Raw genomic sequence first — 25,452 nt, 5'->3', positions numbered from 1 at the left:
TTGGAATCAACTTCTTGCAAACTCCTGTTAATGTTGATATTTTGACCTCTTCCCAGGAGTCACAAATGTTCTTCATTTTCCAGAAAGTTTTCAATTGCCTAGATCCATCAGAGGAATCACTATCTACGGCAGCTACAGCCTTACAAAATGTATTTCTTAGGGACTTCCCTGGTGGTCCAGTGGTTAAGATCCCACGCTCCCAATGCAGGGGGCCCAGGTTCGATCCCTGGTCAGGGAACTACATCCTGCATGCTGCAACTAAGACCTGGTGCAGCCAAACAAACAAACAAATAAACATTAAAAACAAAGAAACCAAAATGTATTTCTTAAATAATGAGACTTGTAAGTCAAAATCACTCCTTGGTCTATGGGCTGCAGAGTGGACATTGTGTTAGCTGGCATGAAAACAACATTAATCTCCTTGTACACTTCCATCGGAGCTCTTGGCTGACCAAGTGCATTGTCAATGAGCAGTAATATTTTGAAAGGAATCTTTTTTTTCTGAGCAGTAGGTCTCAACTGTAGGTTGAAAATATTCAGTAAACCATATTGTAAACAGATGTGCTGTCATCCAGGCTTTGTTGTTCCATTTAATAGAGCACAGGCAGAAAAGATTTGGCATATAATTCTTAAGAGCCATAGGATTTTTGGAATGGTAAATGAACACTGGCTTTAAATTAAAGACACCAGCTGCCTTAGCCCTTAACAAGACAGTCAGCCTGTCCTTCGAAGCTTTGAAGCCAGGCATTGATTTCTCTCTGGCTTCTCTCTAGCTATGAAAGTCCTAGGTGGCCTCTTCTTCCAGTAGAAAGCTGTTTCATCTACGTTGAAAATTTGTTGTTTAGTGTAGCCACCATCATTAATGATCTTAGCTAAATCATCTGGATAATTTGCTGCAGCTTCTACATCAGCACTTGCTGCTTCACCTTGTACTTTTATGTTATGAAGATGGCTTCTTTCCTTAAACCTCATGAACCTCTGCTAGCTTCAAACTTTTCTTCTGCAGTTACCTCACCTCTCTCAACCTTCACAGAATTGAAGAGTTGTAAAGGCCTTGCTCCAGAATAGGCTCTGGCTTAAGGGAATGTTGTCATTGGTTAGATCATCTATCTAGGCCACTAAAACTTTCTCCATATCATCAATAAGGCTGTTTCACTTTCTTATCGTTCATGTGTTCATTGGGGTAGCACTTATAATTTCCTTCAATAACTCTTCCTCTGCATTCACAACTTGGCTAAGTGGTGCAAGAGGCCTAGCTTTTGGCCTATGAAGGCTTTCAACATGCCTTCCTCACTAAGCTTAATCATTTCCAGCTTTTGATTTAAAGTGAGAGACATGGGACCCTTCCTTTCACTTGAACACTTAAGAGGCCACTGTAAAGTTATTAACTGGCCTAATTTCAATATTGTTATGTCTCAGGGAATAGGGAGACGGGGAACAGTCAGTCAGTGGAGCAGTAAAACACACACATTTATCAATTAAGTTCTCTATCTTACATGGGTGTGATTCGTGGTGCCCCAAAACAATTACAATAGTTACATCAAAGATACTGATTGCAGATCACCATAACAAATATAATAATAATGAAAAGGAGTCTCTCATAAGGTAAAGAGCTTTCTGAGAGTCACTGGCAGTATCTATCCAAAAATGGCATAGAATGGATTCCTGTAGGTAGAATTAGTCATAAAATTATCATTCCAAGAAAAAATTTAAATGTTTTACAACTAAAAAATTTTTCAATAAGATGCTTCCCCCAAATTTAATTTGCAAAATGTGAATGAACTATCCTTAAGTGGATCAATTTCAATTTTTAGTGGCCTAGAATTCCATCATAATTATAACTGTGATGATGAATAATTCTAAATGGAAATATCTATCCAAAAAGGATTGTTTATCATCAATTGTAATGCATTTTCATTTGGTACATAATAGAGAACTTGAAATACAAGCAACCCTAAATATAAGCAATAAAGCTATCAAGAAAGAACCCTCTAACAGGTTGAAAAGCAGAAGATAACCTGTGGCCTGTGAAGCTATGACTACATCAACTACTCAGTCTTTGCGTGGAGAATATATTAAAGTGAATTAAACTCAGTTTCTTTATTTTGAAGTTTATGTTCTTTAAGATTAGTATCTAGTTTATTCACTTTCTAAAAGCAAAGAATACTTAAAGAAAGAACTAACTTACTATATAATCAGAATACTGTGTTTTCTGTTTATTTATATTTATATAAATATTTATATTCTAAATTTTTTTAGGGGGTAAAATAGTACTTTTACTTTTTAACAAGTGACACTTCCTTCAAAAATAATTATTTACATAGTACCCTAAGCTATAAAACATGAGTAAGCTGCTCAAGCAGTTTAAATTTTCACTCTGGCAGGAAACATACATGTAATTTGTACGTCATCAGATCCCTTCATTTTCTCTAATCACGTTTTGAAAATTACTTTTCTAGAGGAATTTCCTTTATTAAGAAAGCAATTTGAGCAAAAATATCAAGCTTACCACTGGGACACTATTTCTAAAACATAAAAAACTAATGGCCTTGAAATGTGTAATACTGACAAGTAAAAATATAGACAATGAAGATGGGAGTATAAATAGAAAGATTCTGTCCATGTTCTCCTGTAAAATATCTTCCTGACAGTTTTTAGGCATATTCTAAATAGGCTAACTATATAATTTATTATCTAAACTGGAACACTTTTGAAGTGAAAGAGGACACTATTAGTAATTACAAAATGAACACTGGCCTGGTGACCTGGGGCATATGGTCACCCCAATTATCAATCAACGCTATGCAGGCAACTCCCAGAGCATGCAACAATATGTGGATTCTAATTACCAGTCTGATTAACCATCTAGTTTTGAGGAACACAACTTCAGAGATGCAGGCACAATTCAGAGACACTCGAAGACCCACAGGAATCACTAGAGAGTCAGTAAGGTGGGAGACCCGTATAAGCTTAAGGGTCTGGAGAAGGGGAATTCAATAAAGGGATAAGTAAGTAAAATATTCTAAAAACTTCATCATTTTCTCTGATGTAGAATTCATTTGGGATCCTACTGTCTTCACTTTTACTGTCTATCATCACCAAGCTTTCACCATAAAGCTTAAATAAAATTACACATGATTTGTCAATTTAACTTGTATTAGATTTAAAACTCAAGACTATTAATCTTTGGGGGCAGGGACATTACCATTCATTTCCAAGCATCCAGTGCCTGGCTCTCAGTAAATGTTTACTGAATGGATTTCTTTGAACTTAATATTCTGAGTATTAAAATTTATGATATTAGAACCTTAATTGACGATAGTAGATTTTAAAAATTCAACTCAACAAGCTAACCTGTTATTTTCTAGTGCAAAACCTATCAGGAAACTGTATGTTTGGATTTGCTTTAAAATAATCCTGCAGGGCCAGAGAGAGGGATAAAAGATGAAACAAAACTGCCAGATGTTAATAATTGTTGAAACTGATGGGTGTGTGTGGGGGGGGATCTCCATCTCTGCGTATAACTGCAAATCTCCATATTAAAAGCGTTTTCTTTTTTTTAAAGCCCATCTGAAACCAACTCAACATCCTGGATTTATCAAACACAAGCCATTTTCTTTCCTTTGAAAGTATCACAGTCAAAATTCTTATCACATTTATGTCTAAGGACAGTATACCTGTAGCATTAGGTGCAGATTAGTCACTTTCTGTGCGGACCAGCCTGAATTTTCATCTCCGACTTCAAACCAAGGTTTCATACGCTGAATATATGAGCCTTCTTTAAAAAAATTTTGATTGGAATTGTTGTTTTTTAACAGGTTTTGAAGCAAAATCAGACAATCTTCCACTACTATACCTGGGGAAAGAATGTAGAATGGAATGTTGAGGCGGATAAAACCTGAAGGAAAATTCAATCCTCAAACATTTCAAAAGAAAACTCTCAGTGCTCAGCATCTCTTCAGTATGCATGGCAGTGAGCCTGCTCCTTCTCAGGTCCCCCAGTGATCTCCCGACTTCTATTTTCAACTATCCACTCACCTCAGTAACTCACATTTTTTCTTCAAATCCAGCTTACACATCATTTCTTCAAGAATGATTAGCAAGATCCAGTGAGTAGGTTAGGATCACCAGCTATATGCTCTCACAGTAGCCTGCCCCTTTTATTATTATGCAGTATCTGTCTTCACTAGATTATAATTCATGAAGACAGGAATTTGGGAATGTCCTACTTACCTCTCTGTATCCTCAGCAGATATAGAGACAAGATCCCACATGCCACATGGTGTGGCCAAAATAAAAAAATAATAATAAAATAAACACCAATGGGAAAGATAAGCAGGAATTAGTCACATGAAGTGGGTGGGATGCAGAAAAGCATTCCAAGAAGAAAGTAAAATGGCTTTTAAAAAACAGTCTACATTTCGGGACTTCCCTGGTGGTCCAGCGGTTAAGACTCTGCGCTCCCACCGCAGGGGGCGCAGGTTTGATGAGATCCCGCATGCCACGTGGTGAGGCCAAAAAAAAAAAAAAAAAAGAGCGAGACAAGATATCAGATGTATACATGGTAGGTCACTACTAAATATTTGTTGAATGAATCAATCATATATTATTTAATCGCTAAGAAGCACTTGACATTGCTGTCTTTATGCCTCTTCCTTGAAACTTCCTCTTCTTTTGGTTTCTAAAACACTAACGACTCCCTCCTGGTTCTCCTTACAGATATCTGGCCACTCCTCAGGCTTCCTAACCAATGAGCTCTGTTTCCTCTGCAAAGCGTATGAAATAAAGAGGCTGGATGCTCACAGCGAGTAGGTTCCTCTGTGTAGTACATGCACACTTTTGCTCCTACTAGTTAAGCTGCACGATTATAAGAATTAATTTCGGGGCTTCCCTGGTGGCGCAGTGGTTGAGAGTCCGCCTGCCGATGCACAGGGGACACGGGTTCGTGCCCCGGTCCGGGAAGATCCCACATGCCGCGGAGCGGCTGGGCCCGTGAGCCATGGCTGCTGAGCCTGCGCGTCCGGAGCCTGTGCTCCGCAACGGGAGAGGCCACAACAGTGAGAGGCCCGCGTACCACAAAAAAAAAAAAAAAAAAAAAAAAGAATTAATTGCTTTTAAAAAATGAACAGATTTTAGGGAATTCCCTGGTGGTCCAGTGGTTAGGGCTCTGCGTTTTCACTGCTGAGGGCCTGGGTTCAATCCCTGGTTGGGGAACTAAACTAAGATCCCACAAGCCGTGCGGCAGGGTCAAAACCAAAACAAAACAACAAAAACTCCAAAAAACAGACTTGATTTTTCAGAGCAGCTTCAGGTTTACAGAAAAACTGAGCAACAAATAAAGGGAATTCCCATATACTCTCTTCGTGTCAGTTTCCACTGCTATTACCACTTAGCGTTAGTGTGGTACATTTGTTAAACTGATGAATGAATATTGATACATTATTAACTCACGTCATAGTTTACATTAGGGTTCACTCTTTGTGTTGTAAATTCTATAGATTTCAACATATGTATAATTTCATGTACCCACGGTTACAGTATCATACAGAATAGTTTCACTGCTCTAAAAATCCTGTGTTCCACCTATTCATTCCTCTTTCTTCCTACCCCCAAATCCCAGGCAACCACTGGTCTTTTTACTGTCTCTTTATGGTTTTGTCTTTTCTGAATGTCATATACTTGGAATCATAAAGTATGTAGCCTCTCCAGACTGTGTTATTTCACTTAGCAATATGCATTTAAGGTTCCTCCAGGACTTTTCATGGCTTGAAAACTTTTTAATCGTTGAATAATATTCCATTGTCTGAATGTACCACAGTTTGTTTATCCATTCACCTACTGGAGGACATCTTGGTTGCTTCCAAGTTTTGGCAATTATGAATAAAGTTGCCATAAATATTCACGTGCAGGATTTGTGTAGATATAAGTTTTCTACTCATTTGGGTAAATACCAAGGAGTGTGATTGCTGGACTGTATGTTAAGAGTATGTTAAACTTAGTAAGAAACCACCAAACGGTCTTCCAAAATGGTTGTATCATTTTGCATTCCCATCAGCAATACATGAGAGTTCTATACCCTTGCTTACTTTTGGTGTTGTCACTGTTCTGGATTTTTGCCTAATAGGTGTATAGTGATGTCTCATTGTTTTAGTTTGCATTTCCCTAATGATATATGATGTTGAGTGTCTTTTCATATGCTATATACCATGTATATATTTTCTTTGGTGATACGTCTGCTCAGATCTTTTGTTCATTTTTTAATTGGGTTGTTTCTTTACTTCTTATTGAACTTTAAGAGTTCTCTGTACATTCTGGATACAAGTCCTTTTCCAGATGTGTTTTGCAAATCTTTTCTTTCAGTCTGTGGCTTATCTTTGCATTCTCTCAGCAGTGTCTTTTGCAGACTAAATTTTCAATTTAGTGAAGCCCCACTTAACCATTTTCTCTTTCATCTAAGAGTAAATTACTTTTACTCAGTGAGGCTCAGGCCATCTGGCTGTACCATCTATTACTAGTCCTCACTGCAGTTTTGTAACAAATTCATGGTCACTACTCCTTGTTCACTGCGAACACCAGCACCTCACTCGGAGTCTTCTTTCTATCTCCATGTTCTGCTGTCACTCTTGATTTCAATTTCAATGACAACCTATCTAATATCTGGACCCCTCAGTTCCTTGGCCTCATCTTCAGAGATAACCCTTACTCTATTACTAAAACCTCCCATCTTTCCAGCTCAAGTATTCTCAATATATCTGTTCTGTGGCTTCCCTGAGACTTTCAACCCATCAACAAGTCTTCTTTCTTCTTCTTTTTTTTTTTTTTTTGCGGAACGCAGGCCTCTCACTGTTGTGGCTTCTCCCGTTGCGGAGCACAGGCTCCGGACACGCAGGGCCAGTGGCCATGGCTCACGGGCCCAGCCGCTCCGCGGCACATGGGATCCTCCTGGACCGGGTCACGAACCCGCGTCCCCTGCATCGGTAGGCGGACTCTCAACCACTGCGCCACCAGGGAAGCCCCCTTTCTTCTTTTTAAAAACCCTTCTGTCTTTACTTCTTTCCCTATCTAGCTTAGCACATATAGGTCTTCATTTCTTCCACCCTACAGGTAATTTGCTGAGCTCTCTTGTCTCACTATCTTTTCATAGCACCCGCCTGGAAAGGCACTATCCTGTCAAAAACTGCCTGCCTGGTTTTTTTTCTGTATCTGTACCTAGACAGCTGAGTACTGGGGGAGACAGGGGATTACATAATCAAGTAGCCTGCACTGCTATGAAATCATGGTGAACACCCTCAATGGGGCCTTTATCCTTGCCTGGAAATCTTCCTAATTACAATAGTCAACAAGCTCTCCTATCCTCCAAAAGACTATTTTCAGTCTTCTCCATGATTCTCAACTGTGTCCTCCTTTTTCACTCTCAGCATATGCCTCTGCCTTCAACTCAACTCCCTGTCACCAAATGTGAAAAAGGACTTGCATCTTCACCTGCACTATCCCCCGTTATGATGGAAGATGAGCTCCTTCTTCTCCTATCTTAAACATTCTAATAACTTCCTCCTTTTTCAGGTATTATGTACCACTGATTGTTGTCTTTTCTTTCTCTCTCTCTCTCATGTCATATCTCTGTCCCCTCTCCGCTTGCTCACAGTTGTTGTAGTCTCTTCCATTTTAAAGAAAAAGCCCTTTTAGAGTAAAGGAGAATAATCTGATAATTTCCACAGACGTAGAAAAAACTAAAAACAGTTATTAAAATGCAAGACTCATGATAAAAACTCTTAGCAAAAATCAAACTTAAAGGTGAAACATCAACATTCTCATTACAGTCAGCAACTATTCAACACTGTACTAAAGATTCTAATCAGTGCAATGAGACAAAGAAAAGAAAAGTGGTATAAGAACTGAAAAGAGAAAAGATTACACTTATTTGTAGAAAATATCGTATCTACACAGAAAGTCCAAGGAGAACGAATGGTTTAATAAGATGGTTGGATACAAGATCAATATACAAAAATCAAGTAGTAACCAATTTGAAAATGTAATAAAAAAAGATCCCATTCACATGTAACAAAAAGTATAAGATGCCTAGAAATGAATCTAATAAAAAAAATATACAATTCCTGTGCTCAAAATTATAAAACATTACTGAAAGACATAAAAGAAGACCTGAATAGATTAAAAGATATACCTGGGTTCATGGATAGAAAAAGTCAATGACGATTCTCCTTAATCTTTAAACTCAATATATTTCCAGGACTTCCCTGGTGGTGCAGTGGTTAAGAATCTGCCTGCCAATGCAGGGGACATGCATTCAAGCCCTGGTCCAGGAAGATCCCACATGCCGCAGAGCAACTAAGCCTGTGTGCCACAACTACTGAGCCTGTGCTCTAGAGCCCACGAGTCACAATTACTGAGCCCGCGTGCTATAAGTACTGAAGCCCGCATGCCTAGAACCTGTGCTACGCAACAAGAGAAGCCATTGCAATGAGAAGCCTGCGCACCGCAACTAAGAGTAGCCCCTGCTCGCCACAACTAGAGAAAGCCTGTGCACAGCAATGAAGACCCAACGCAGCCAAAAATAAATGAATAAATAATAACTTAAAAAAAACCCCAAACAACTCAATATATTTCCAATCAAAATCCCAGCTAGGATTTTCAGATAACTTGACTAGCAAAGAATTTCATTCATATGAAGAATAAAAGGGAAAGACGCATAAGACAATTCTGAAGAGGGCCAAGATAGGAAATTTTTCCTATATTCTAATACATAGGATATTATTATGAAGCGTTTGTAATTAAAAGAGTGTGGTTTTAGTGTAGAACTAGACAGACTAATGGAACATAACAGAGAACTCAGAAACAGACCTTCACACGTATGGAAATTTGATCACAAATCTTATAACATCATTCAAATGCAAAATCCCTATTAATTAAATGTAAAAGACACATTTTAAAAGGCTTCAGTATAAGAAAGTGATGGAAACTCTCTTTATGACCTTGAGGTAGAGATAGATTTCTTAAACAAAACATAAAAGCATAAACTATTAAAAAAAACCCAACATGTTATTACGCTAAAATTTTAAACTTTAATAGAAACACTATAAACAAATTGATAGAAGATAACTGAAACATGTATAATCAACAAATGATTAGTATCCAGAATACATAAAGAACTCCCAGTAATCAACTGGAAAAGGAAAAACGATCTTATACAAAAACGGGCGAGAAGGTAATTCAGAGGGGCAAAAGATAAAAATAAATGGTGACTACTCCCATGAAAATATGCTTAATCTCATTAATTTAAGAAATAAAATCTAATTTAAGAAATAAAATCTAATTTAAGAAATAAAATCTCAATAAGACATTATCTCACACTCATCAAATTGGCAAGGAAGGACTGACAAGGATGTGAAGAAACGGGAACTTGAAAACACTGCTGATGGAGTATAGGTTGATAAAACCACTTAAGAGAGCCATTCGACAATATCTGGTAATGGTGAAAAAAGTACAACTCTATTTGTAAGTATATAGAGAAACTTAACACACAAGTAAATACATAAAGACCATTCACTGTAACAGTTTATATTAGCAAAAATAGAAACAACCTAATTGTCAACTCAATCAGAAAGTAATAGATCATAGTATATTCATAATACAGAATAATATATAGCACTTAAAATAAATGAACTAGAGTAACATGTATCAACATGGATAAATCTCAGAAACACAATGTTGAATTAAAAACAGCAAGTTGTGGGACTTCCCTGGCAGTCTAGTGGTAAAGACTTCGAGCTTCCACTGCAGGGGGTGCCGGTTCAATCCCTTGTTGGGGAACTAAGATCCCGCATGCCATGTGGCGGAAAAAAAAATTAATTAAAAAAAAACCAAAACAGTAAGTTGTGAGATTATATTCAGAAGGATACTTTATTTAAAAGAACTGGACGGTAGGTGCACAAGTGTTTGTTATGCTATTTTCTATTGTTTTCTGTATGTTTGAAATATTTCATATCTCAAAAAAAAATTTAAGAAAAGAAAAATAGTTCCTTGTCAACCTCCAGTTCTGTTCACCTGGCTCTCCCCTGACTTTACCAAATTCCTGATATGAGTTTTCTCTGCTATTCTATTTTCCCTCTTCTAACTTACTCCTCTGACACTACAATCTTGATTCTGAGGCAACCACTAAACACAAATGCTGTCCCCAAGGTCACCAATGATGTCTATGTTCTAAGTCCTACAGATACACTTCTGTCCTATCTTGATATCTCAGTGACTTCTTACAGTGCTACCAATTCCCCCAACCCTTCTAAGTGTGGTTCTCCTCTTGCCTCACGGCCTGTTTCTTCTCAGTCTCTTTTACCGATACCTATTCCTCTGTGATCTCTTAACAATTTGTATTCCTTAGGGTTTGTCCTAGCACTTCCCTTCTCACTCTTCACTTACTCTAAGTGACTCATCTAGTCTTTCTTGTTTATCTAATTTTGTTTTACCTATATTATAAAGACTCTCAAATCTTTATCACCAGCCTGGCCCTGCCTTCCAGATTAGTAAGCCAACTGTCACCTATACTACACTACTTGCTAACCCCAGTTCAGTGAATGCAAATAAACTCATTTTTCTCCTCTGACTCTAGTGCTAGGTTTTTTGATCAATTTCTCATTAAAAACAACAAAAATGCTGAATTAAAAAAAAAGCCTAGGAGCAATGAAGAACTGATAGTACAGCAGGCTAAAACTGACAAGAAAATGGATATCTATACAGATAGTTAAGTATGAAAGTACCTTTTGGCAGGCAGTACATTTCTCAATCTTGATAAATCTAAACTTTTTATTTTGACAGTCTCATGGGACAGAGGGAAAACAAACCAAAGCCAAGGGTATACACAAGGTAGGGAAGGAATCTAACAGAAAACTTTTCACCTAATAAAATGGGACCTCAAAAGGATATATCCTAAGGAAAAAAAAAAACAAAAAAGGATATATCCTCAGGGTGCAAAAAATGCAAAGTTAACTAATCCTCATAGGTTTTGTAGCTCGGGTTTGCATTACCTGAGTAGTCCAGGGAATATCAACCCTTCAATCTGGAATGAGGTGATCCCAGACAAACTGCACCCCCAGGGCTTGGCAGAAACAAGCACATTTTCTCTGAAAGAAATTACTTTCATCCTAGGATTCAAATTCCTATAAGTAATTCTGCTAAGTACGACACAAAACATAGTCAAAGAGAACCATGTACACAGAAAATGTTGTACCATGTGTAAGAACCAGCAGAGCAAAGTATCAGACCCACAAAGACTTAAAATACTGCGATTATCAGACAGAGATCGTGAAGTAATTGTTTCTTATATTCAAAGAAATAAAAGATAAGTTGAAAATACATGCAGAGAAAACGAAGTTATAAAAAAATTACCTAGCAAATTTGCCAAAGAAACAAGCAGAACTTCTAGAAAAGAAAAATTTAAAACTCAATGGACACATTCAAAAGCTGATCAAATACAGGTGAAGAGAGAATCGTTTAAATAGAAAACAGGTCAGAAGAAATAATCCAGAAGAAAGCCTGAAAAGATAAAAAGAAAATGCAGACAAGAATGTAAGATGATAAAGTGAGAATCTAATCATATGACAGAGAACTGAATCTGAGTTCAGAAAGATAGGAAAAAATGTGATGGAGCAGTATTTGAGGAGACATAGCTGAGATTTTCCAGAAATGATGTAAGATATCAACAGATTCTGGAAGTTTAACAAATATTAAACAGGATAAATAAAAAGAAATCCATATTCGACACACCATAATGGAAGAAAGAAAGAATATAAAGTATCCATCCTCCCTCAGGGAAGCCTCTCTCAACATCTAACAAAACAACAAAGAAAATGTATGTCCTCATTTCTCCCTTCAGTTGCATTCCTGAAAAGTTAACAAGTCCGTGAGAACAAAAGGAATCTTTCCAAATCAATCTCTTCATACTATACCTCCATCACTGTTCCCCTCCTCGGTAATAATGTCCAGTAGTCTCTCAAAAGCATTTTCAAAAGCAACAATTTTCTGGATTGCTCCATTGCTTCTTGTTAGTGCCTGTAGTAGTAAGACGCCCTTATGGAGAAGAAAGATAATGTTTAGTGGAATACAACTTTTACAAGACATTTAAAAATTACTTAAAAAACCACTGAGTTTTAGAAGTGGCAGGAATTTCACAAGTCCAACTCCTTCACTTTATAGATAGGGGAAACGAGGACAGAGAAGGTGAGCAATTTACCTCCCTAAGCTATATAAATCTCGAAAGACAGATCCTTGACTGGAACCCATGTCTACCAATTCCTAATTCAGTTCTCTTTTCACCGTACAATATAAATATACAACAATTCTTGCATATTCATCAATTCATCAATCATTCATTACCTGGCTTTCACTGTGGTCTAAGAGAGTTGAACATGATTATATTTATCTCAGTAATGCCTCGGTACATGCTTCACAATAGTAACAATAAAAAATTGTGAAATCAATAATATAAATCAATAAACATCACCACATTTTAGCAGGGAATGTTCAGATATTCTTGTAATTATCTGGCCCGGAAATTCCCAAAACTTGATTCTAAGTTGATAGAAAAAAAGAAGAATGAGAATTCATGCCTCATGAACACCATGTCTAGTATGAGACAATTCTCAGTAGTCTTTGCTTCTGCTTTTTACTTTTCTCAGCTCCTGTTGAGCTAGATTTAGGTTATATATTTTGCAACTTCTTTATTATTCAAGAAATAGTCACTGTTAACCATTTCTGCTTATTTCACTATCAAACAACAAGTATTTTATGAGCCCACAGGAGCCCAACAATACCATAATGGTCAAAGAGACAGAAAATATTTAATTTTCTTAGAGGAAGAAGAAGAGCAACTAAGTAGTTCCAAAGAGTCAAATAAGCCGTTGGCTGTCAGTACTGGGCAAATAAGTATTTATATAAGACAAAAAATACCCACAGCCTTACTGGGCTTTTCCTACTCATTTCCCTTACTGTCCAGTCTCAACATTAGATGAGAGAGAAAGCAAAAGTGGTTATTTTTACATGTCATATTCTCCTACTTAATGTTAACTTGAGTTTAACTGCTAACAAAGGGAGGACTAAATACAGTGGAAAGAACACTAAGGTTATGAGTTCGATACAGTGGGTTTTTTAAAGGTCTACTTACTAGCTGTGCAACTTGAAGCAAATTACATAAACTCTGTATGTAATTTATGTAATGTAAGTCTTAGTATACCCATGTGTAAAACAAGGATGGTATCTTTGTCATAGGGTTTTTATGAGGACTAAAGGAGATAAAATAACTCCTACAGAACCTAAGTTCTCAATACATATCAGTTTCTTTTCCCTGACTATTAAGAGACATTCCTCTAATCAAACACATCCACTAAAATGTTACTAGAAATGAAAGTATACTCATTGGTCATTGAAAGTAAGTGGGCACCAATTCCTTACTTTAAAAACTGGTAATTAAAGGGATTTAGCTATTTATCCTCCCTTTCATCTATGAATTATAATTCAGGGTAATAAAATATACTGGTTGATGAAGTAAAGTTCTTCTTTGAGGAAGATTACAGCCGAATAAATGTGAATGAATGACAGAATTATAGAAATCATCATTTTGAAACTCTTAACAAAATAAATGAATCAGGCAATGATCATTAATGAATGATCAGATGTAATGGATGAAGGGATCCATGGAGGGATCTGGCTGTCACCACCTGAATCAAACCCACCGATCACTACAAGTGAGACAGCCAGATATTACATTTCCTGATGTGCTGCAAAATTAAGTACACTGCATCATCTAGGAAATATCAAAGCAAAGAGGTGAACCAGAACTTAATCAAGCCCTTTAGAAAGTTAACAGACATTAACAATCAAATGTAATGAGAGAGCCTTGTCTGGAAACTGATTTGAAGAAACCAACTGTAAAAGACATTTATGAGACAACTGGGAAACTTGAGTGTAGAAATAGTTACCTTATTTAATGAGAGCTAAGACAAAGTTGTTATCTCATTAAATGTGATGGCATTGTAGTTATATAAGGAAATACACACACACACACACACACACACACACACACACACACACACACAACATGTATACTGAAGTATGTAATAGTGAAATTATACAGATTGTTTGATTCCTTTTAAATACTCTAGTCAAAAATAAAGGAGAGTGGTGAGGGGAGGGATGGATGAAGTAAGTACAATAAAATCTTGAAAATTAATGGGTTTAGGGGACGGGTTTGTCTGTATTCTCTCTACTTTCATGTGTGTTTACATTTCTCATAATAAAAAACTAAAAATTAAAGAATGGAATTACAGTCTATCATTTAGAAGTGAGCTAGTAGTTACTTCCTAGAGTTTTCTCAACCTTTCTTGCTAATTTTTAAGCCCTAAGTAACATAAATAAATATGATAGTTCACTGTATCTATGATAAATGACCAACTAATTCTCTAAATCCAGATCAAATTCAATGTTTCAAATATAAAACAAACTGAGGCTAAAAATCTTTACCAACAGGCTCCCAGAGAGGTTAGTCAATATTAATAACTGTCACTGAATGCAATGAGAAATATTAAAAAGAAGGAAATGAAAAGAGAATTTTAAAAGAAGGATAAAGAAAGAAAAAGATACAAAGGATGCGGGGGGGGGGGCGGAAGCAGTGTATTATTCTGGGCAGTAACAGAGTGCCACTAGTAACTGCCACAGGTGCCAGTTAGTTTCCTCTGGTTGCTGGAGTCAACTGGGGTGTATTACACTGTGTTTTACTGCATAATGTTCGATAGTAAGTCTCCACAAAGAATTTAAATGAATCTGTGAAGCCAAAGGAAAGGTGGCTGTAAAACTCCAAAATCTAAACATCACAGCAAAAATATAACTTAATCTCTAATCATAAAAGTAATGAAAGCCAACATAGAGAATCATTTTATCTGTCTCAAATAAAAACTGAGGAAAAAAGGTTAGGAAAAGAAAAAAAAGAGTAGAGAGTTAAAGGAAAGAGAAGAGCAGAACACCAAATTCAGGTTTAAGATACATACTAATATTTTAGTCAAGAAAAGACAGTCAAAATTCCTAATAGATAGGTACACAATTCTTAAAAGAATAAAAACTGTCCTTCTAATGAGTTATACTACTATATCATTTCACCACTTATATTACTGCATTGACGTATGTACTACAAAACTTTAAATGCAAAGCTAAAAAAAAAAACTGTCTATGTGGATTAGAAGTCAAGAGCATTTCAGTTTTGTCTCTGCTTTGTCAGGAAACAGTTGTGAGACTAAAAGCAATCCAAATGGTATTTATTAGCACTTAAGAGGAGAAAGGTACAGGGCTAGGTACCACAAACACAAAGATGAATAAGACATCACTAACAAAGAACAAGTCACTTGGTTTCTGTGAGTCTTGGGCTTCTCAGTGTAAATATGGAGACTGAATTAGCTTGGTAAGATCCCCTAGCTCTAAATTTTAATTTTAAAGATTTTTCCAGGGGCTTCCCTGGTGGCGCAGTGGTCGAGAGTCCGCCTGCCGATGCAGGGGACACAGGTTCGTGCCCTGGTCCGGGAAGATCCCACATGCCGTGGAGCGGCTGGGCCTGTAAGCCATGGCCGCTGAGCCTGTGCGTCCAGAGCCTGTGTTCCGCAATGGGAGAGGCCGCAACAGTGAGAGGCCCGTGTACGGCAAAAAAAAAAAAAAAAAAAAAAGATTTTTCCAATTGCTATCTAAAGTATTATGGTTTTGATCGAGTTGTAGGTAACAACAGAAAAGAACGTTCAAGCAACAAAACAATATTCATCAATAGAAAATACTCAAATGTATATGCAAATATTAAATCAGAATGAAAAATTAACTCCAAAGCAAATCACGCTCTATAGTTAAATAGAGATTACAAGGAAAATCCTTTGAAATATGTATTCAATCAACTAAGGGTGATGGTTCCAAATGTTACACTTGTTAAGTTTATGCAGTTCAATGTCTAGGGGTGTTTCCTCTGCTCTTTCTGGAGGCAGAATTTGGTGTCAGTACAACCTTTCAGAAAAGGATGGAAGAAATCCTAAACTTGTGGAAGGCATAAATTTGAATAGCAAAGTCATTTGTCTAAGCCAAAATACTGAATAGGTTGGAAACAAAGAAAAAATGTGGCCTTGTATATAACTTCAAAAGGTCTAAACCATTACCCCAACTTTCCAAATCTAACTTCTATGACTCTGAATAAGGGTCAGCAAAGACTTCATTTGCAAAAAGAGAAAAAAAGCTGCATATTCTTAGACTTTTCTTCAAACTTGACTTACATCATTACGTATAACTTCCCTGGAATCCGCTAATAAGTCCATCAACCTTGAAACACCTAGAAACATATAACCATGTGAAAAACACTGGCAGATCAAAAACACAAATAGTGATTCAAATTATAAACAATTTATTAACACATCATTTCAGTCCCCCCCCCGTAGGAATGATCCTCAATTTTACTTTGTTTGTTTTTGTTTTTTATGATCCTCACTTTTAAATCAAAATAATATAAGGAAGATGAGTCACTTACCCATAGGACTGACTAAAATAATTTGCTGCACTTGAGGCCCTAGTTGTTTTAAAAGAGAAGTAAGAAGTTTCACACCAGGCCAGCGGACGTGGAAATCAAACTCCTACAATATAGGAATTTAAAATATTTAACATTTGTAATTCACATTTTCAAGCAAAACTTTTCAACTAGTAGAATGGTACCAAAAACTATAAACAAACAAAAAAAGAGTTTGTCAAACTTTAAAAAATTAACTTAAGAAATAAAAAGCAATAAAAAGAAAAGAGTTAATATAAATTGATCAAACTGATTAAACTGTTGTTGACTAGATATAACAGTACTTTGTAAAAATGGAAATAAGAAGCAGACAGTATTCTAAGAGACTACATAGTTCTTAAAACACACATGTGAATCTCTTGTAATGATACAACAAATTTCACTATCTTGAAAAGGTATATAGGGGCTTCCCTGGTGGTGCAGTGGTTAAGAATCCACCTGCCAATGTAGGGGACACAGGTTCAAGCCCTGGTCCAGGAAGATCCCACATGCTGCGGAACAACTAAGCCCGTGCGCCACAAGTACTGAGCCTGCGCTCCAGAGCCCATGAGCCACAACTACGGAAGCCTGCGTGCCTAGAGCCCGTGCTCTGCAACAAGAAGTCTGTGCACTGCAACAAAGAGTAGCCCCCGCTCACCACAACTAGGCTTCCGCGTGCAGCAACGAAGACCCAACGCACCAAAAATAAATAAATAAATAAATTTATTTTTTAAAAAAAGGTATCTATATATGTTGCTTCCTCAATAACACCCAAAAGGGCAACAAAACAAGCTTATTAAGATGACAAAAATAGCAAGGTTCTTTACTTACCTCTAATAAAGATAACAGAAGAGTGACATTTTCTTGCTGCTTAATGAAAATTTCTGTAAACTGGCTTCCCAAATCCTCACTCTGTCTTGTGGAGTTTTCTTCTGTAATATTCAAAGATAAAGTATTTGAATATGATGCTTTGTTATTTTAAAGTATCCTTTTTGTTGAAAAAGCTAAGCAGAAATGATAATTTTCTTGGAACAGTGTGCCTGGAAGTGATACCACAATTATGCTAGAAAGACATATCCTTAAAATAAGTTTCAAGGTCATTTAAATAAATTTTTATTCTTTAATTGTTTAAATATGATATTCAAAGAAAATATATTTTCACATTTTCTCAAGGTTATTTTTCGGTTAAACTTCTAACTCGAGTACAAGGGAATTTATTGGGGTGATGGAAATATTCTATCTCAAATGTGATAGTGGTTATACTACTGTATACATCTGCCCAACACACAGGACTATACAACCCCAAAGAATAAATTTTAATGTATGTAAATTATACCTCAAAAGCTCCTCCCCCACAAACATTACTGAACATATAGTCCTTGCTGACTCTGTTACTATGTTAAATAATTTAATTTTAAAATTAAACCAATCATCTACAGATTTTTCAGTATCTTTTTCAAGCAAATCAACATATGTCTTATAGTTATTCGGCAATAAAACCAGAATTTGCATTTAAGTTTTCACTTATTCTTTAAAAGATTTTATATTTGTCCTTAACACTTAAAAGTCTTTAAGCTGGGGCCTCCCTGGTGGTGCAGTGGTTGAGAGTCCGCCTGCCGATGCAGGGGACACCGGTTCGTGCCCCGGTCTGGGAGGATCCCACATGCCGCGGAGCGGCTAGGCCCGTGAGCCACGGCCGCTGAGCCTGCGCATCCGGAGCCTGTGCTCCGCAATGGGAGAGGCCCCAACAGTGAGAGGCCCGCGTACGGCAAAAAAAAAAAAAAAAAAAAGTCTTTAAGCTATTTGTTGTTTCAATGTACTTTGTCAAAAAAATGTAAAGGATCACTAAAAACTGAAGCAACAACTGCCAAAGCAAATTATCATTTAAAATCTGCCTACTCTAATAAATGCAATTGAGAGATGGCAAATACACTACTCGCCATCCCCTTACCCATTCCGGACATAGCTAAGCCTTTTCCACATATTGCTCCAGGCAGTGACTATAAACCAAAGGAGCTGGCAGTTAAGACCAAACATATTTATTATCTCTCAAATAGTTCTGTTTTAAATGTGAGGTTTTAATATTAATATACTTTAGAAATGGAGAAAACCCAGCAGATGACAAGAATAGCAAGACAATCTGACAGTGACAGTGATAATCTCATCTAATTATTTGTAGAGAAAAGAGAAAAAAGAAGAGACCAAAAGTAGAAAAGAAATATTTTAATATTCTGGGTTATTAATAAAACCTAATTTCTCACATATTGATTAATGTGCTAGGTTTATCCTTCGGAAACCCTAAGAAGTATTTCTTTTATCATCTCTTGCATCAGTAAAAGAATTCAGTTTCTGAACCTTAAAACTACATTACTTAAACAAAAAATACTTTACTTTTAAAAGGACTAGTCTGGCTGTGCTAAGATGTCAGGGCAAGAGGGAAATAATAAGGAGAGCGATTAGGAGACAATAATCAAGGTAAGTGGTGAAACTGACTTAGACACTGGTTACAATTCTTATGAAAATAGAAGGAACAAGATTTGTTGGCATATTCCTTACAGGGGTATGAGAAGGGGGGAAAAAAAAGGAAAGGTGCTTCTAAGGTTTCAGCCTAAAGAAGTGGAAGGATGGCACTGCCACTTACTGAGATTGGAAACACTGGAAGAAGCAAGTTGAGAGTATAGACAGAATCGTAAGTTTAGTTTTGGATGTGTTAAGTTTGAGATATAAGAATTTGAGTGGAGATATCAATCAAGTAAGCAGTTGGATAAACACAAGCACAGCTGTCAGTGGATAAGTTTGGGTTGGACATATACATTAGAACGATAAACATAAAAATGATATTTAAAGTCACAAGATTGGATGATACAGGGCATCTACAAAAAACATAGCTAACATCAAACTTAATGGTAAAAGATTGAATGCTTTCCACTTAAGATGAGGAAAGAGGCAAGAATATCTACTTTCCCCAATTCTAATCAACATTGTACTGGAGATCTTAGTGCCACAGGGTAGGAAAAAGAATAAAAGGCATACAGACTGGAATGGAAGAAGTAAAACTGTATTTACAGATGACATGTTTGTCTATGTAGAAAATCCTATGGAATCTACAAATAACTTACTAGAGAGTGAATTTAGCAAAGTTAAGTGGAATCAAAGGTCAATATACAAAATTAATTGCATTTCTATATACTGGTGATGAACAATTAGAAATTCAAATTTAAAAAACAGCACCAATTAAAACAGCATCAAAAAGTATTAAAGACTTAGGGATAAATCTGATAAAAGATGTATAAGACCTATTTACTTTGAAAACTCCAAAATGGTGCTGAGAGAAATTAAAGAAGACTTAAATAATATATTTACTGTGTTCTTGTATTAGAAGGCACAGTATTGTTAAAATGTCAGTTTGCCCCAAATCAATCTGTAGATTTAACAGAATCCCAATCAAAATCTCAGTAAGTTTTTTCTGTAGAAATTGACAAATTGATTCTAAAATTGATATGGGAGCGTGAAGGACCAAAAAGAGCCAAAATAATTTTGAAAAAGAACAAAGTTGGAGGACTTACACTACATAATTTCAAGATATAAAGGTGGGGTAACCAACACATGTCACGTAGGCAAAACGACAGACATAGAGACCAACAGAATAGGAAGTCCAGAAATAGACCCATTGGCTCACAGACCTAATCATGAGAGTTAAAACTATGAAACTTTTAAAAGAAAACACAGGAGAAAATCTTAGTGATTTTAGGTTTGGCAAAGGTTTCATAAGTAGGAAACAAAAGGTCCAAATTATATAAGAAAAAAATTGATAAACTGGAGTTAATCAAACTTAAAAATTTTGCTCTTCAAAAGACAATGTTAGGAAAATAAAAAGGCAAGTCACAGACTGGGAGAAAGTATTTGTGAAATATACATCACAAGGACTTATATCTAGAATGTATACAGAACTCTTACAACTCAAGTATAAGAAGACAATCCAGTAAAAAATGAACAAAAGATTTGAATAAACACTTCACCAAAGAATGAAAAGGTATATGGATGGCAAATAATCACATCAAAAATTGTTCAATATAGGGCTTCCCTGGTGGCGCTGTGGTTGGGAGTCCGCCTGCCGATGCAGGGGACACGGGTTCGTGCCCCGGTCCGGGAAGATCCCACATGCAGCAGAGCGGCTGGGCCCGTGAGCCACGGCCGCTGAGCCTGCGCGGCGGAGCCTGTGCTCTGCAACGGGAGAGGCCACAACAGTGAGAGGCCCGCGTACCGCAAAAAAAAAAAAAGTTCAATATAATCATTCATTATGAAAACACAAATTAAAACTACCGTGAGATACTATTTCACACCTACTAGAACACCTAAAATTTAAAAAGACAGACCATATCAAGTATTGGAGAGGATGTGGAGGCACTAGAATTCTCATACACCACCAGTAGGAATGTAAAATGGTACAACTACTTTGAAAAACAGTTTGGCAGTTTCTTATAAAGTTAAATATACACCTACTATCACTTAGCCATTCTATTCCTAGGTATTTACTCAAGAGAAATGAAAATACACGTCCACAAAAAGACTTGTACATAGTACGAAGCTTCAAATATAACAGCTAAAAACTTGGACACAAGCCAAATGCCCACCAACAGGGGAATGGATTAACAAATTGTTATATACTCACGCAACAAAATATCAATACTACTCAGCAATAAAAAGGACTAACCTATTGATATACACCATGAATGAAATTCAGAATAATTATGCTGGGTGAAAGAAGCCAGACCAAGAAAACCAAAAAGAGAGTATATACTGTATGATCTCATTTACATAAAATTCTAGAAAAATGCAAAGTAATCTACAGTAATCACAGATCTATGATTGATGGGGCTAGAAGGAGGAGGAATGGATTACAAACAAGCACAAGGAAACTTGCATATGTTCATTATTTTGGTGGCGGTGGTGATGGTTTCATGGGTTTATACATGTCAAAACTCATGAAATTGTACATCTGTACATTTATTATATTTCAATTATAATTCAATAAAGCTGTGTGTCGGGAAAAGAAATCCAATTGGAGATATCAAGTAAGTATTTGAATATACAATTATGGACATCAGTGGAGAGGTCTGGGTTGGACACATATATTTGAGAGGCAAGCATACAGACTATATTTGAAGTCACAAGCCTAGATGAGATCACCAAAGGAAAGAATAGAGAAGGAAAGAAATCCGTGCCCTGGAATGTTCCAATGTTAAGAGGCTGGGGAGACGAAAGAAAACAGCAAAGGAGACAAAGAAAAAGTAGCGCCATGAGACTGAGTGAAAAAGTGTTTCAAAGAGAAAGGAGCAGTTAACTGTCAAGTACTATCTCTGAACTTAACATGAAAGAGAAATGAGAAATTGCTAAAAGACAAATTGCTAACACAGGCAAAAGTAATTTGTTTATGAACAGAATGGCTAGGGTATGGAGTAGTCAAATACTTTATTGAGAGGCAATACAGTAAAAAGGAAGAAGCTCACAAAGGTTTTTGAGTCAGACCATCCATTTAGTCACATTACTTTGGGCAAATAGCCCAGATATATCAAGCTTCAGTTTCCTTAATTGTAAAATGGGAACAATATTCTTTTACACAGGGTTTTCTTTGAGGATTCAAAATAAGTATTGATAAATCATGTAGCACAGTACTTGGTGAATAATAAGTGCTCAACTAACAACAGCAACATCATCATCTCTAAAGCAGGATTTCTCAACCTCGGCACTATTGACGATGACATTGTTGTGAGAGACTCCCTATGCATTTTAGGATGTTTAGCAGCATCCCTGGCCTTTACCCACAAGATACCAGTTGCACTCCCTTACGTATCCTCAAGTTGTGACAACCAAAAATATTTCCAGACGTTAACAAATGTCCTTTAGGTGGCAGGAGGTGCCAAACTGCCCTTAAGAACCACAGTCCTAAGATTTATTATATGCTATACATCTACATGTATTATCAAGTTTTGTTTCTTTTGGCTGTGCCACACGGCTTGTGGGATCTTAGTTCCCCGACCAGGGATCAAACCTGGGCCCTCGGCAGTGAAAGTGCAGAGTCCTAACCACTGGACCACCAGGGAATTCCTTCAAGTTTTAAAATTATACAGAACATAAATCTTCTTTTGATGATTCAAAAAAATTTTGAGATTCTTGTAAGGTTACTATTAATGAGTATTATCACCAAGATGCAAAAGATGTTTAAAGAAACGTATATCCTATGATATTCCCAGAAACATGCTTGTCTGTAAGCAAATCCTGTTATTGATATTTTACCTTATATCTCTTTCTCATAAAAGTTGCATGTAATCTCTCAAAATAAGTAGTTACTTGAGTTTATGGTTGTTTGGATGCCAAATAAAAATAAATTTCCTGGATTTTTAACATTAGTAAACTATTAATTTTTGCCCTTCAAGTTTAATTTTTTAGATTAATGGTGGCTTCAGAAGAATAGTTTAGGGAAGCCGTCATTATTTCCACTGAAATATTTCCATTATTTCAGGAAAAACAGATAGAGGGGGGCATGAAGGGATGAAAAAAAGTACACTTGAAAGCTATCTACATGTTACTGCCCAATTATTATGTCAAGGGTATTAAGTTAAGGTGGCAAAGGCTTGATGCTACAAAGGTCTAATATTAATCAGAAGGAAGTCTAATACTCAAACATAACTAGCGTGGACTCAAGGGACGATATCTATCATTGATCTGCTTAAAAGATTTCCTGTTGTTCCATTGGGAGCAGACAAAAGCCTGTGCCCTAATTATTCAAACACCTCTGAACGTAAAATTTTGCATGGTACACTGGTTTGTACTGGTTTGTACTGGTTTTTGCTCAAAAAACCAGTACAAACCAGTTTTTGCTCACTGGTTTGTACTGGTTTGTACTGGTTTTTGCTCAAAGTTGAATTTACCATGGAGTTGGAAAAAAAACTCAGACTGGTTAAGTAGCAAGAGTGCACACCCTTCCCATTTTATTTGCAAGGTGACATAATGATGGAAAGGGAGATGACAAATTGGAAAAGATATGGAAATTTGGGAGCTAATAAAATCTCCTGAAAATCTCCCTCTTTGGAATCAGCTATGAATAAGAGCCCTGATTCCCATGGTATGGTAAATGCCCTGTATCCAGTAAAATTTCACAAGATTCGCTGGGCTAATGAGCCTACCTTGTTTTTACCTACCCTGGAACCCTAACAAATCATGGCTCTGTGGCGGATGGTACCAAGAACAAATACCTAGCCAAATTCTAATGAAATTCTATGGATAAAAAAGCAGATAAAGAAAACTACAAAAAGTGGCCCACATATGTGAAAATAGCTCTCCAAATACATGAGAAATCTATGTTGAAAAGGCAAGTAACTTAACTGTCTCCACCTTAGAACTGTTTCCCTCTAGAAACTACTATCCCAGCAATGCAATGACCTAATTGCAATGCTTTGTAGGGCTATTTTGCATTTGCATATTTTCATATTTATTGCATGAAACAACACTTGGGTATATAATTAATAAAATGCTTTTGAAATATAATTTACTTTACAATGGTTTTTATTTGAGTGGTGTCAATACAGTAGAGAATATAAACTCAACTACAGGGGGCAAGACAGTAATGTATGTAAATGAAGCAGGCCAGGTATAAGACTACAGAAAGGATGGAGAGCACGTGCCCGATCTAAGGAAAGCAGCAGTTACTCAGCTCCAGCTGACTCTGCCGTGGGAGAATGCAGGCCCAGGTGTTGTCGGTCTTCAGATTTTTTTTTAAATTTTTTTTTTTTTTAATTTTTTTGTGTTATGCAGGCCTCTCACTGTTGTGGCCTCTCCCGTTGCGGAGCACAGGCTCCGGACGCGCAGGCTCAGCGGCCATGGCTCCCGGGCCCAGCTGCTCCGCGGCATGTGGGATCCTCCCAGACTGGGGCACGAACCCGTGTCCCCTGCATCGGCAGGCAGACTCTCAACCACTGCGCCACCAGGGAAGCCCAGTCTTCAGATTTTTTAAAAAGATAAGTTTAAAATCTAAAAACTGATGCAAAACCTCCAAATTTTTAATATTAGGAACTTATTTATTATTTAAAATACTAAGTGGCCAATTTTGCTTATAAGACAGATAACGCCCTTGGGCCCAAAGATTGTGACTTCTAGAGAAGAGCTCAAAATAAAATTCATTGACATTTGGGAGAATATTCAAAGACTTGTAAGTTAATCTTAAAAGGAAGGGAGGAAGGGCTTCCCTGGTGGTGCAGTGGTTAAGAATCCACCTGCCAATGTAGAGGTCACGGGTTCGAGCCCTGGACCGGGAAGATCCCACATGCCGCGGAGCAACTAAGCCCGTGCGCCACAACTACTGAGCCTGTGCTCTACAGCCCGTGCTCCGCAACAAGAGAAGCCACCGCAATGAGAAGCCCGCACACAGCAACAAAGACCCAATGCAGCCAAAAATAAAGAAAGAAAGGGAGGAAAACCATATACAGACTTGATGGATTCTTCCCATGAAATATTTAAAACTGCTGAAATATTTTTATGTGGATAAATACAACTAAGCTGTGGGTTTAAGCCTTGGTTAGCATTTCTCGAAATGCAGGATTGTGTGGCACGTTAACAGGTATCTCATGAAAGCAAGTGCAGGTGTAAAAATGTATTTGGATTAAACAAAATTGAACAGGTTTCTTTACTGCAGGATTCTCAGTATTTACTATACGAATGTAAATTTTGTGAAGTTTCAGAGCGGGATATACTATGTTACGTTTATTTAACTATAGACACCTTTTAATACAGAGAACTCTAGGTCTTTTGTGCTACACTTTAAGGAACACAGGTTTAACCCAAGAAAAAGCTTAATTCAATGTATGCATTGAGCACATGCT

General features: G+C 36.9%; 1 protein-coding gene across 2 annotated transcripts in view; it reads right to left on the bottom strand.

Moving 5' to 3' along the window:
- The window catches only part of USO1 (USO1 vesicle transport factor), a 94,241-nt gene that overhangs the window by 29,951 nt on the left and 38,838 nt on the right, over positions 1–25,452 (bottom strand). For both annotated transcript variants that reach the window (XM_082838241.1, XM_082838242.1), the window contains exons 5-9: positions 17,405–17,505; positions 16,559–16,661; positions 16,308–16,363; positions 11,961–12,081; positions 3,678–3,856 (exon numbers count right to left, since the gene is read on the bottom strand). In XM_082838241.1, the coding sequence (XP_082694367.1) occupies positions 3,678–3,856; positions 11,961–12,081; positions 16,308–16,363; positions 16,559–16,661; positions 17,405–17,505 (560 nt within the window). The remainder of the gene's footprint in view (positions 1–3,677; positions 3,857–11,960; positions 12,082–16,307; positions 16,364–16,558; positions 16,662–17,404; positions 17,506–25,452) is intronic.

This window comes from Leucopleurus acutus (genome assembly GCF_964270905.1).
Source record: "Leucopleurus acutus genome assembly, chromosome: 4".
Lineage (NCBI taxonomy): Eukaryota > Metazoa > Chordata > Mammalia > Artiodactyla > Delphinidae > Leucopleurus > Leucopleurus acutus.
Note: the sequence above shows the minus strand (reverse complement) of the source record. Positions and strands in the feature narration are given on the sequence as shown.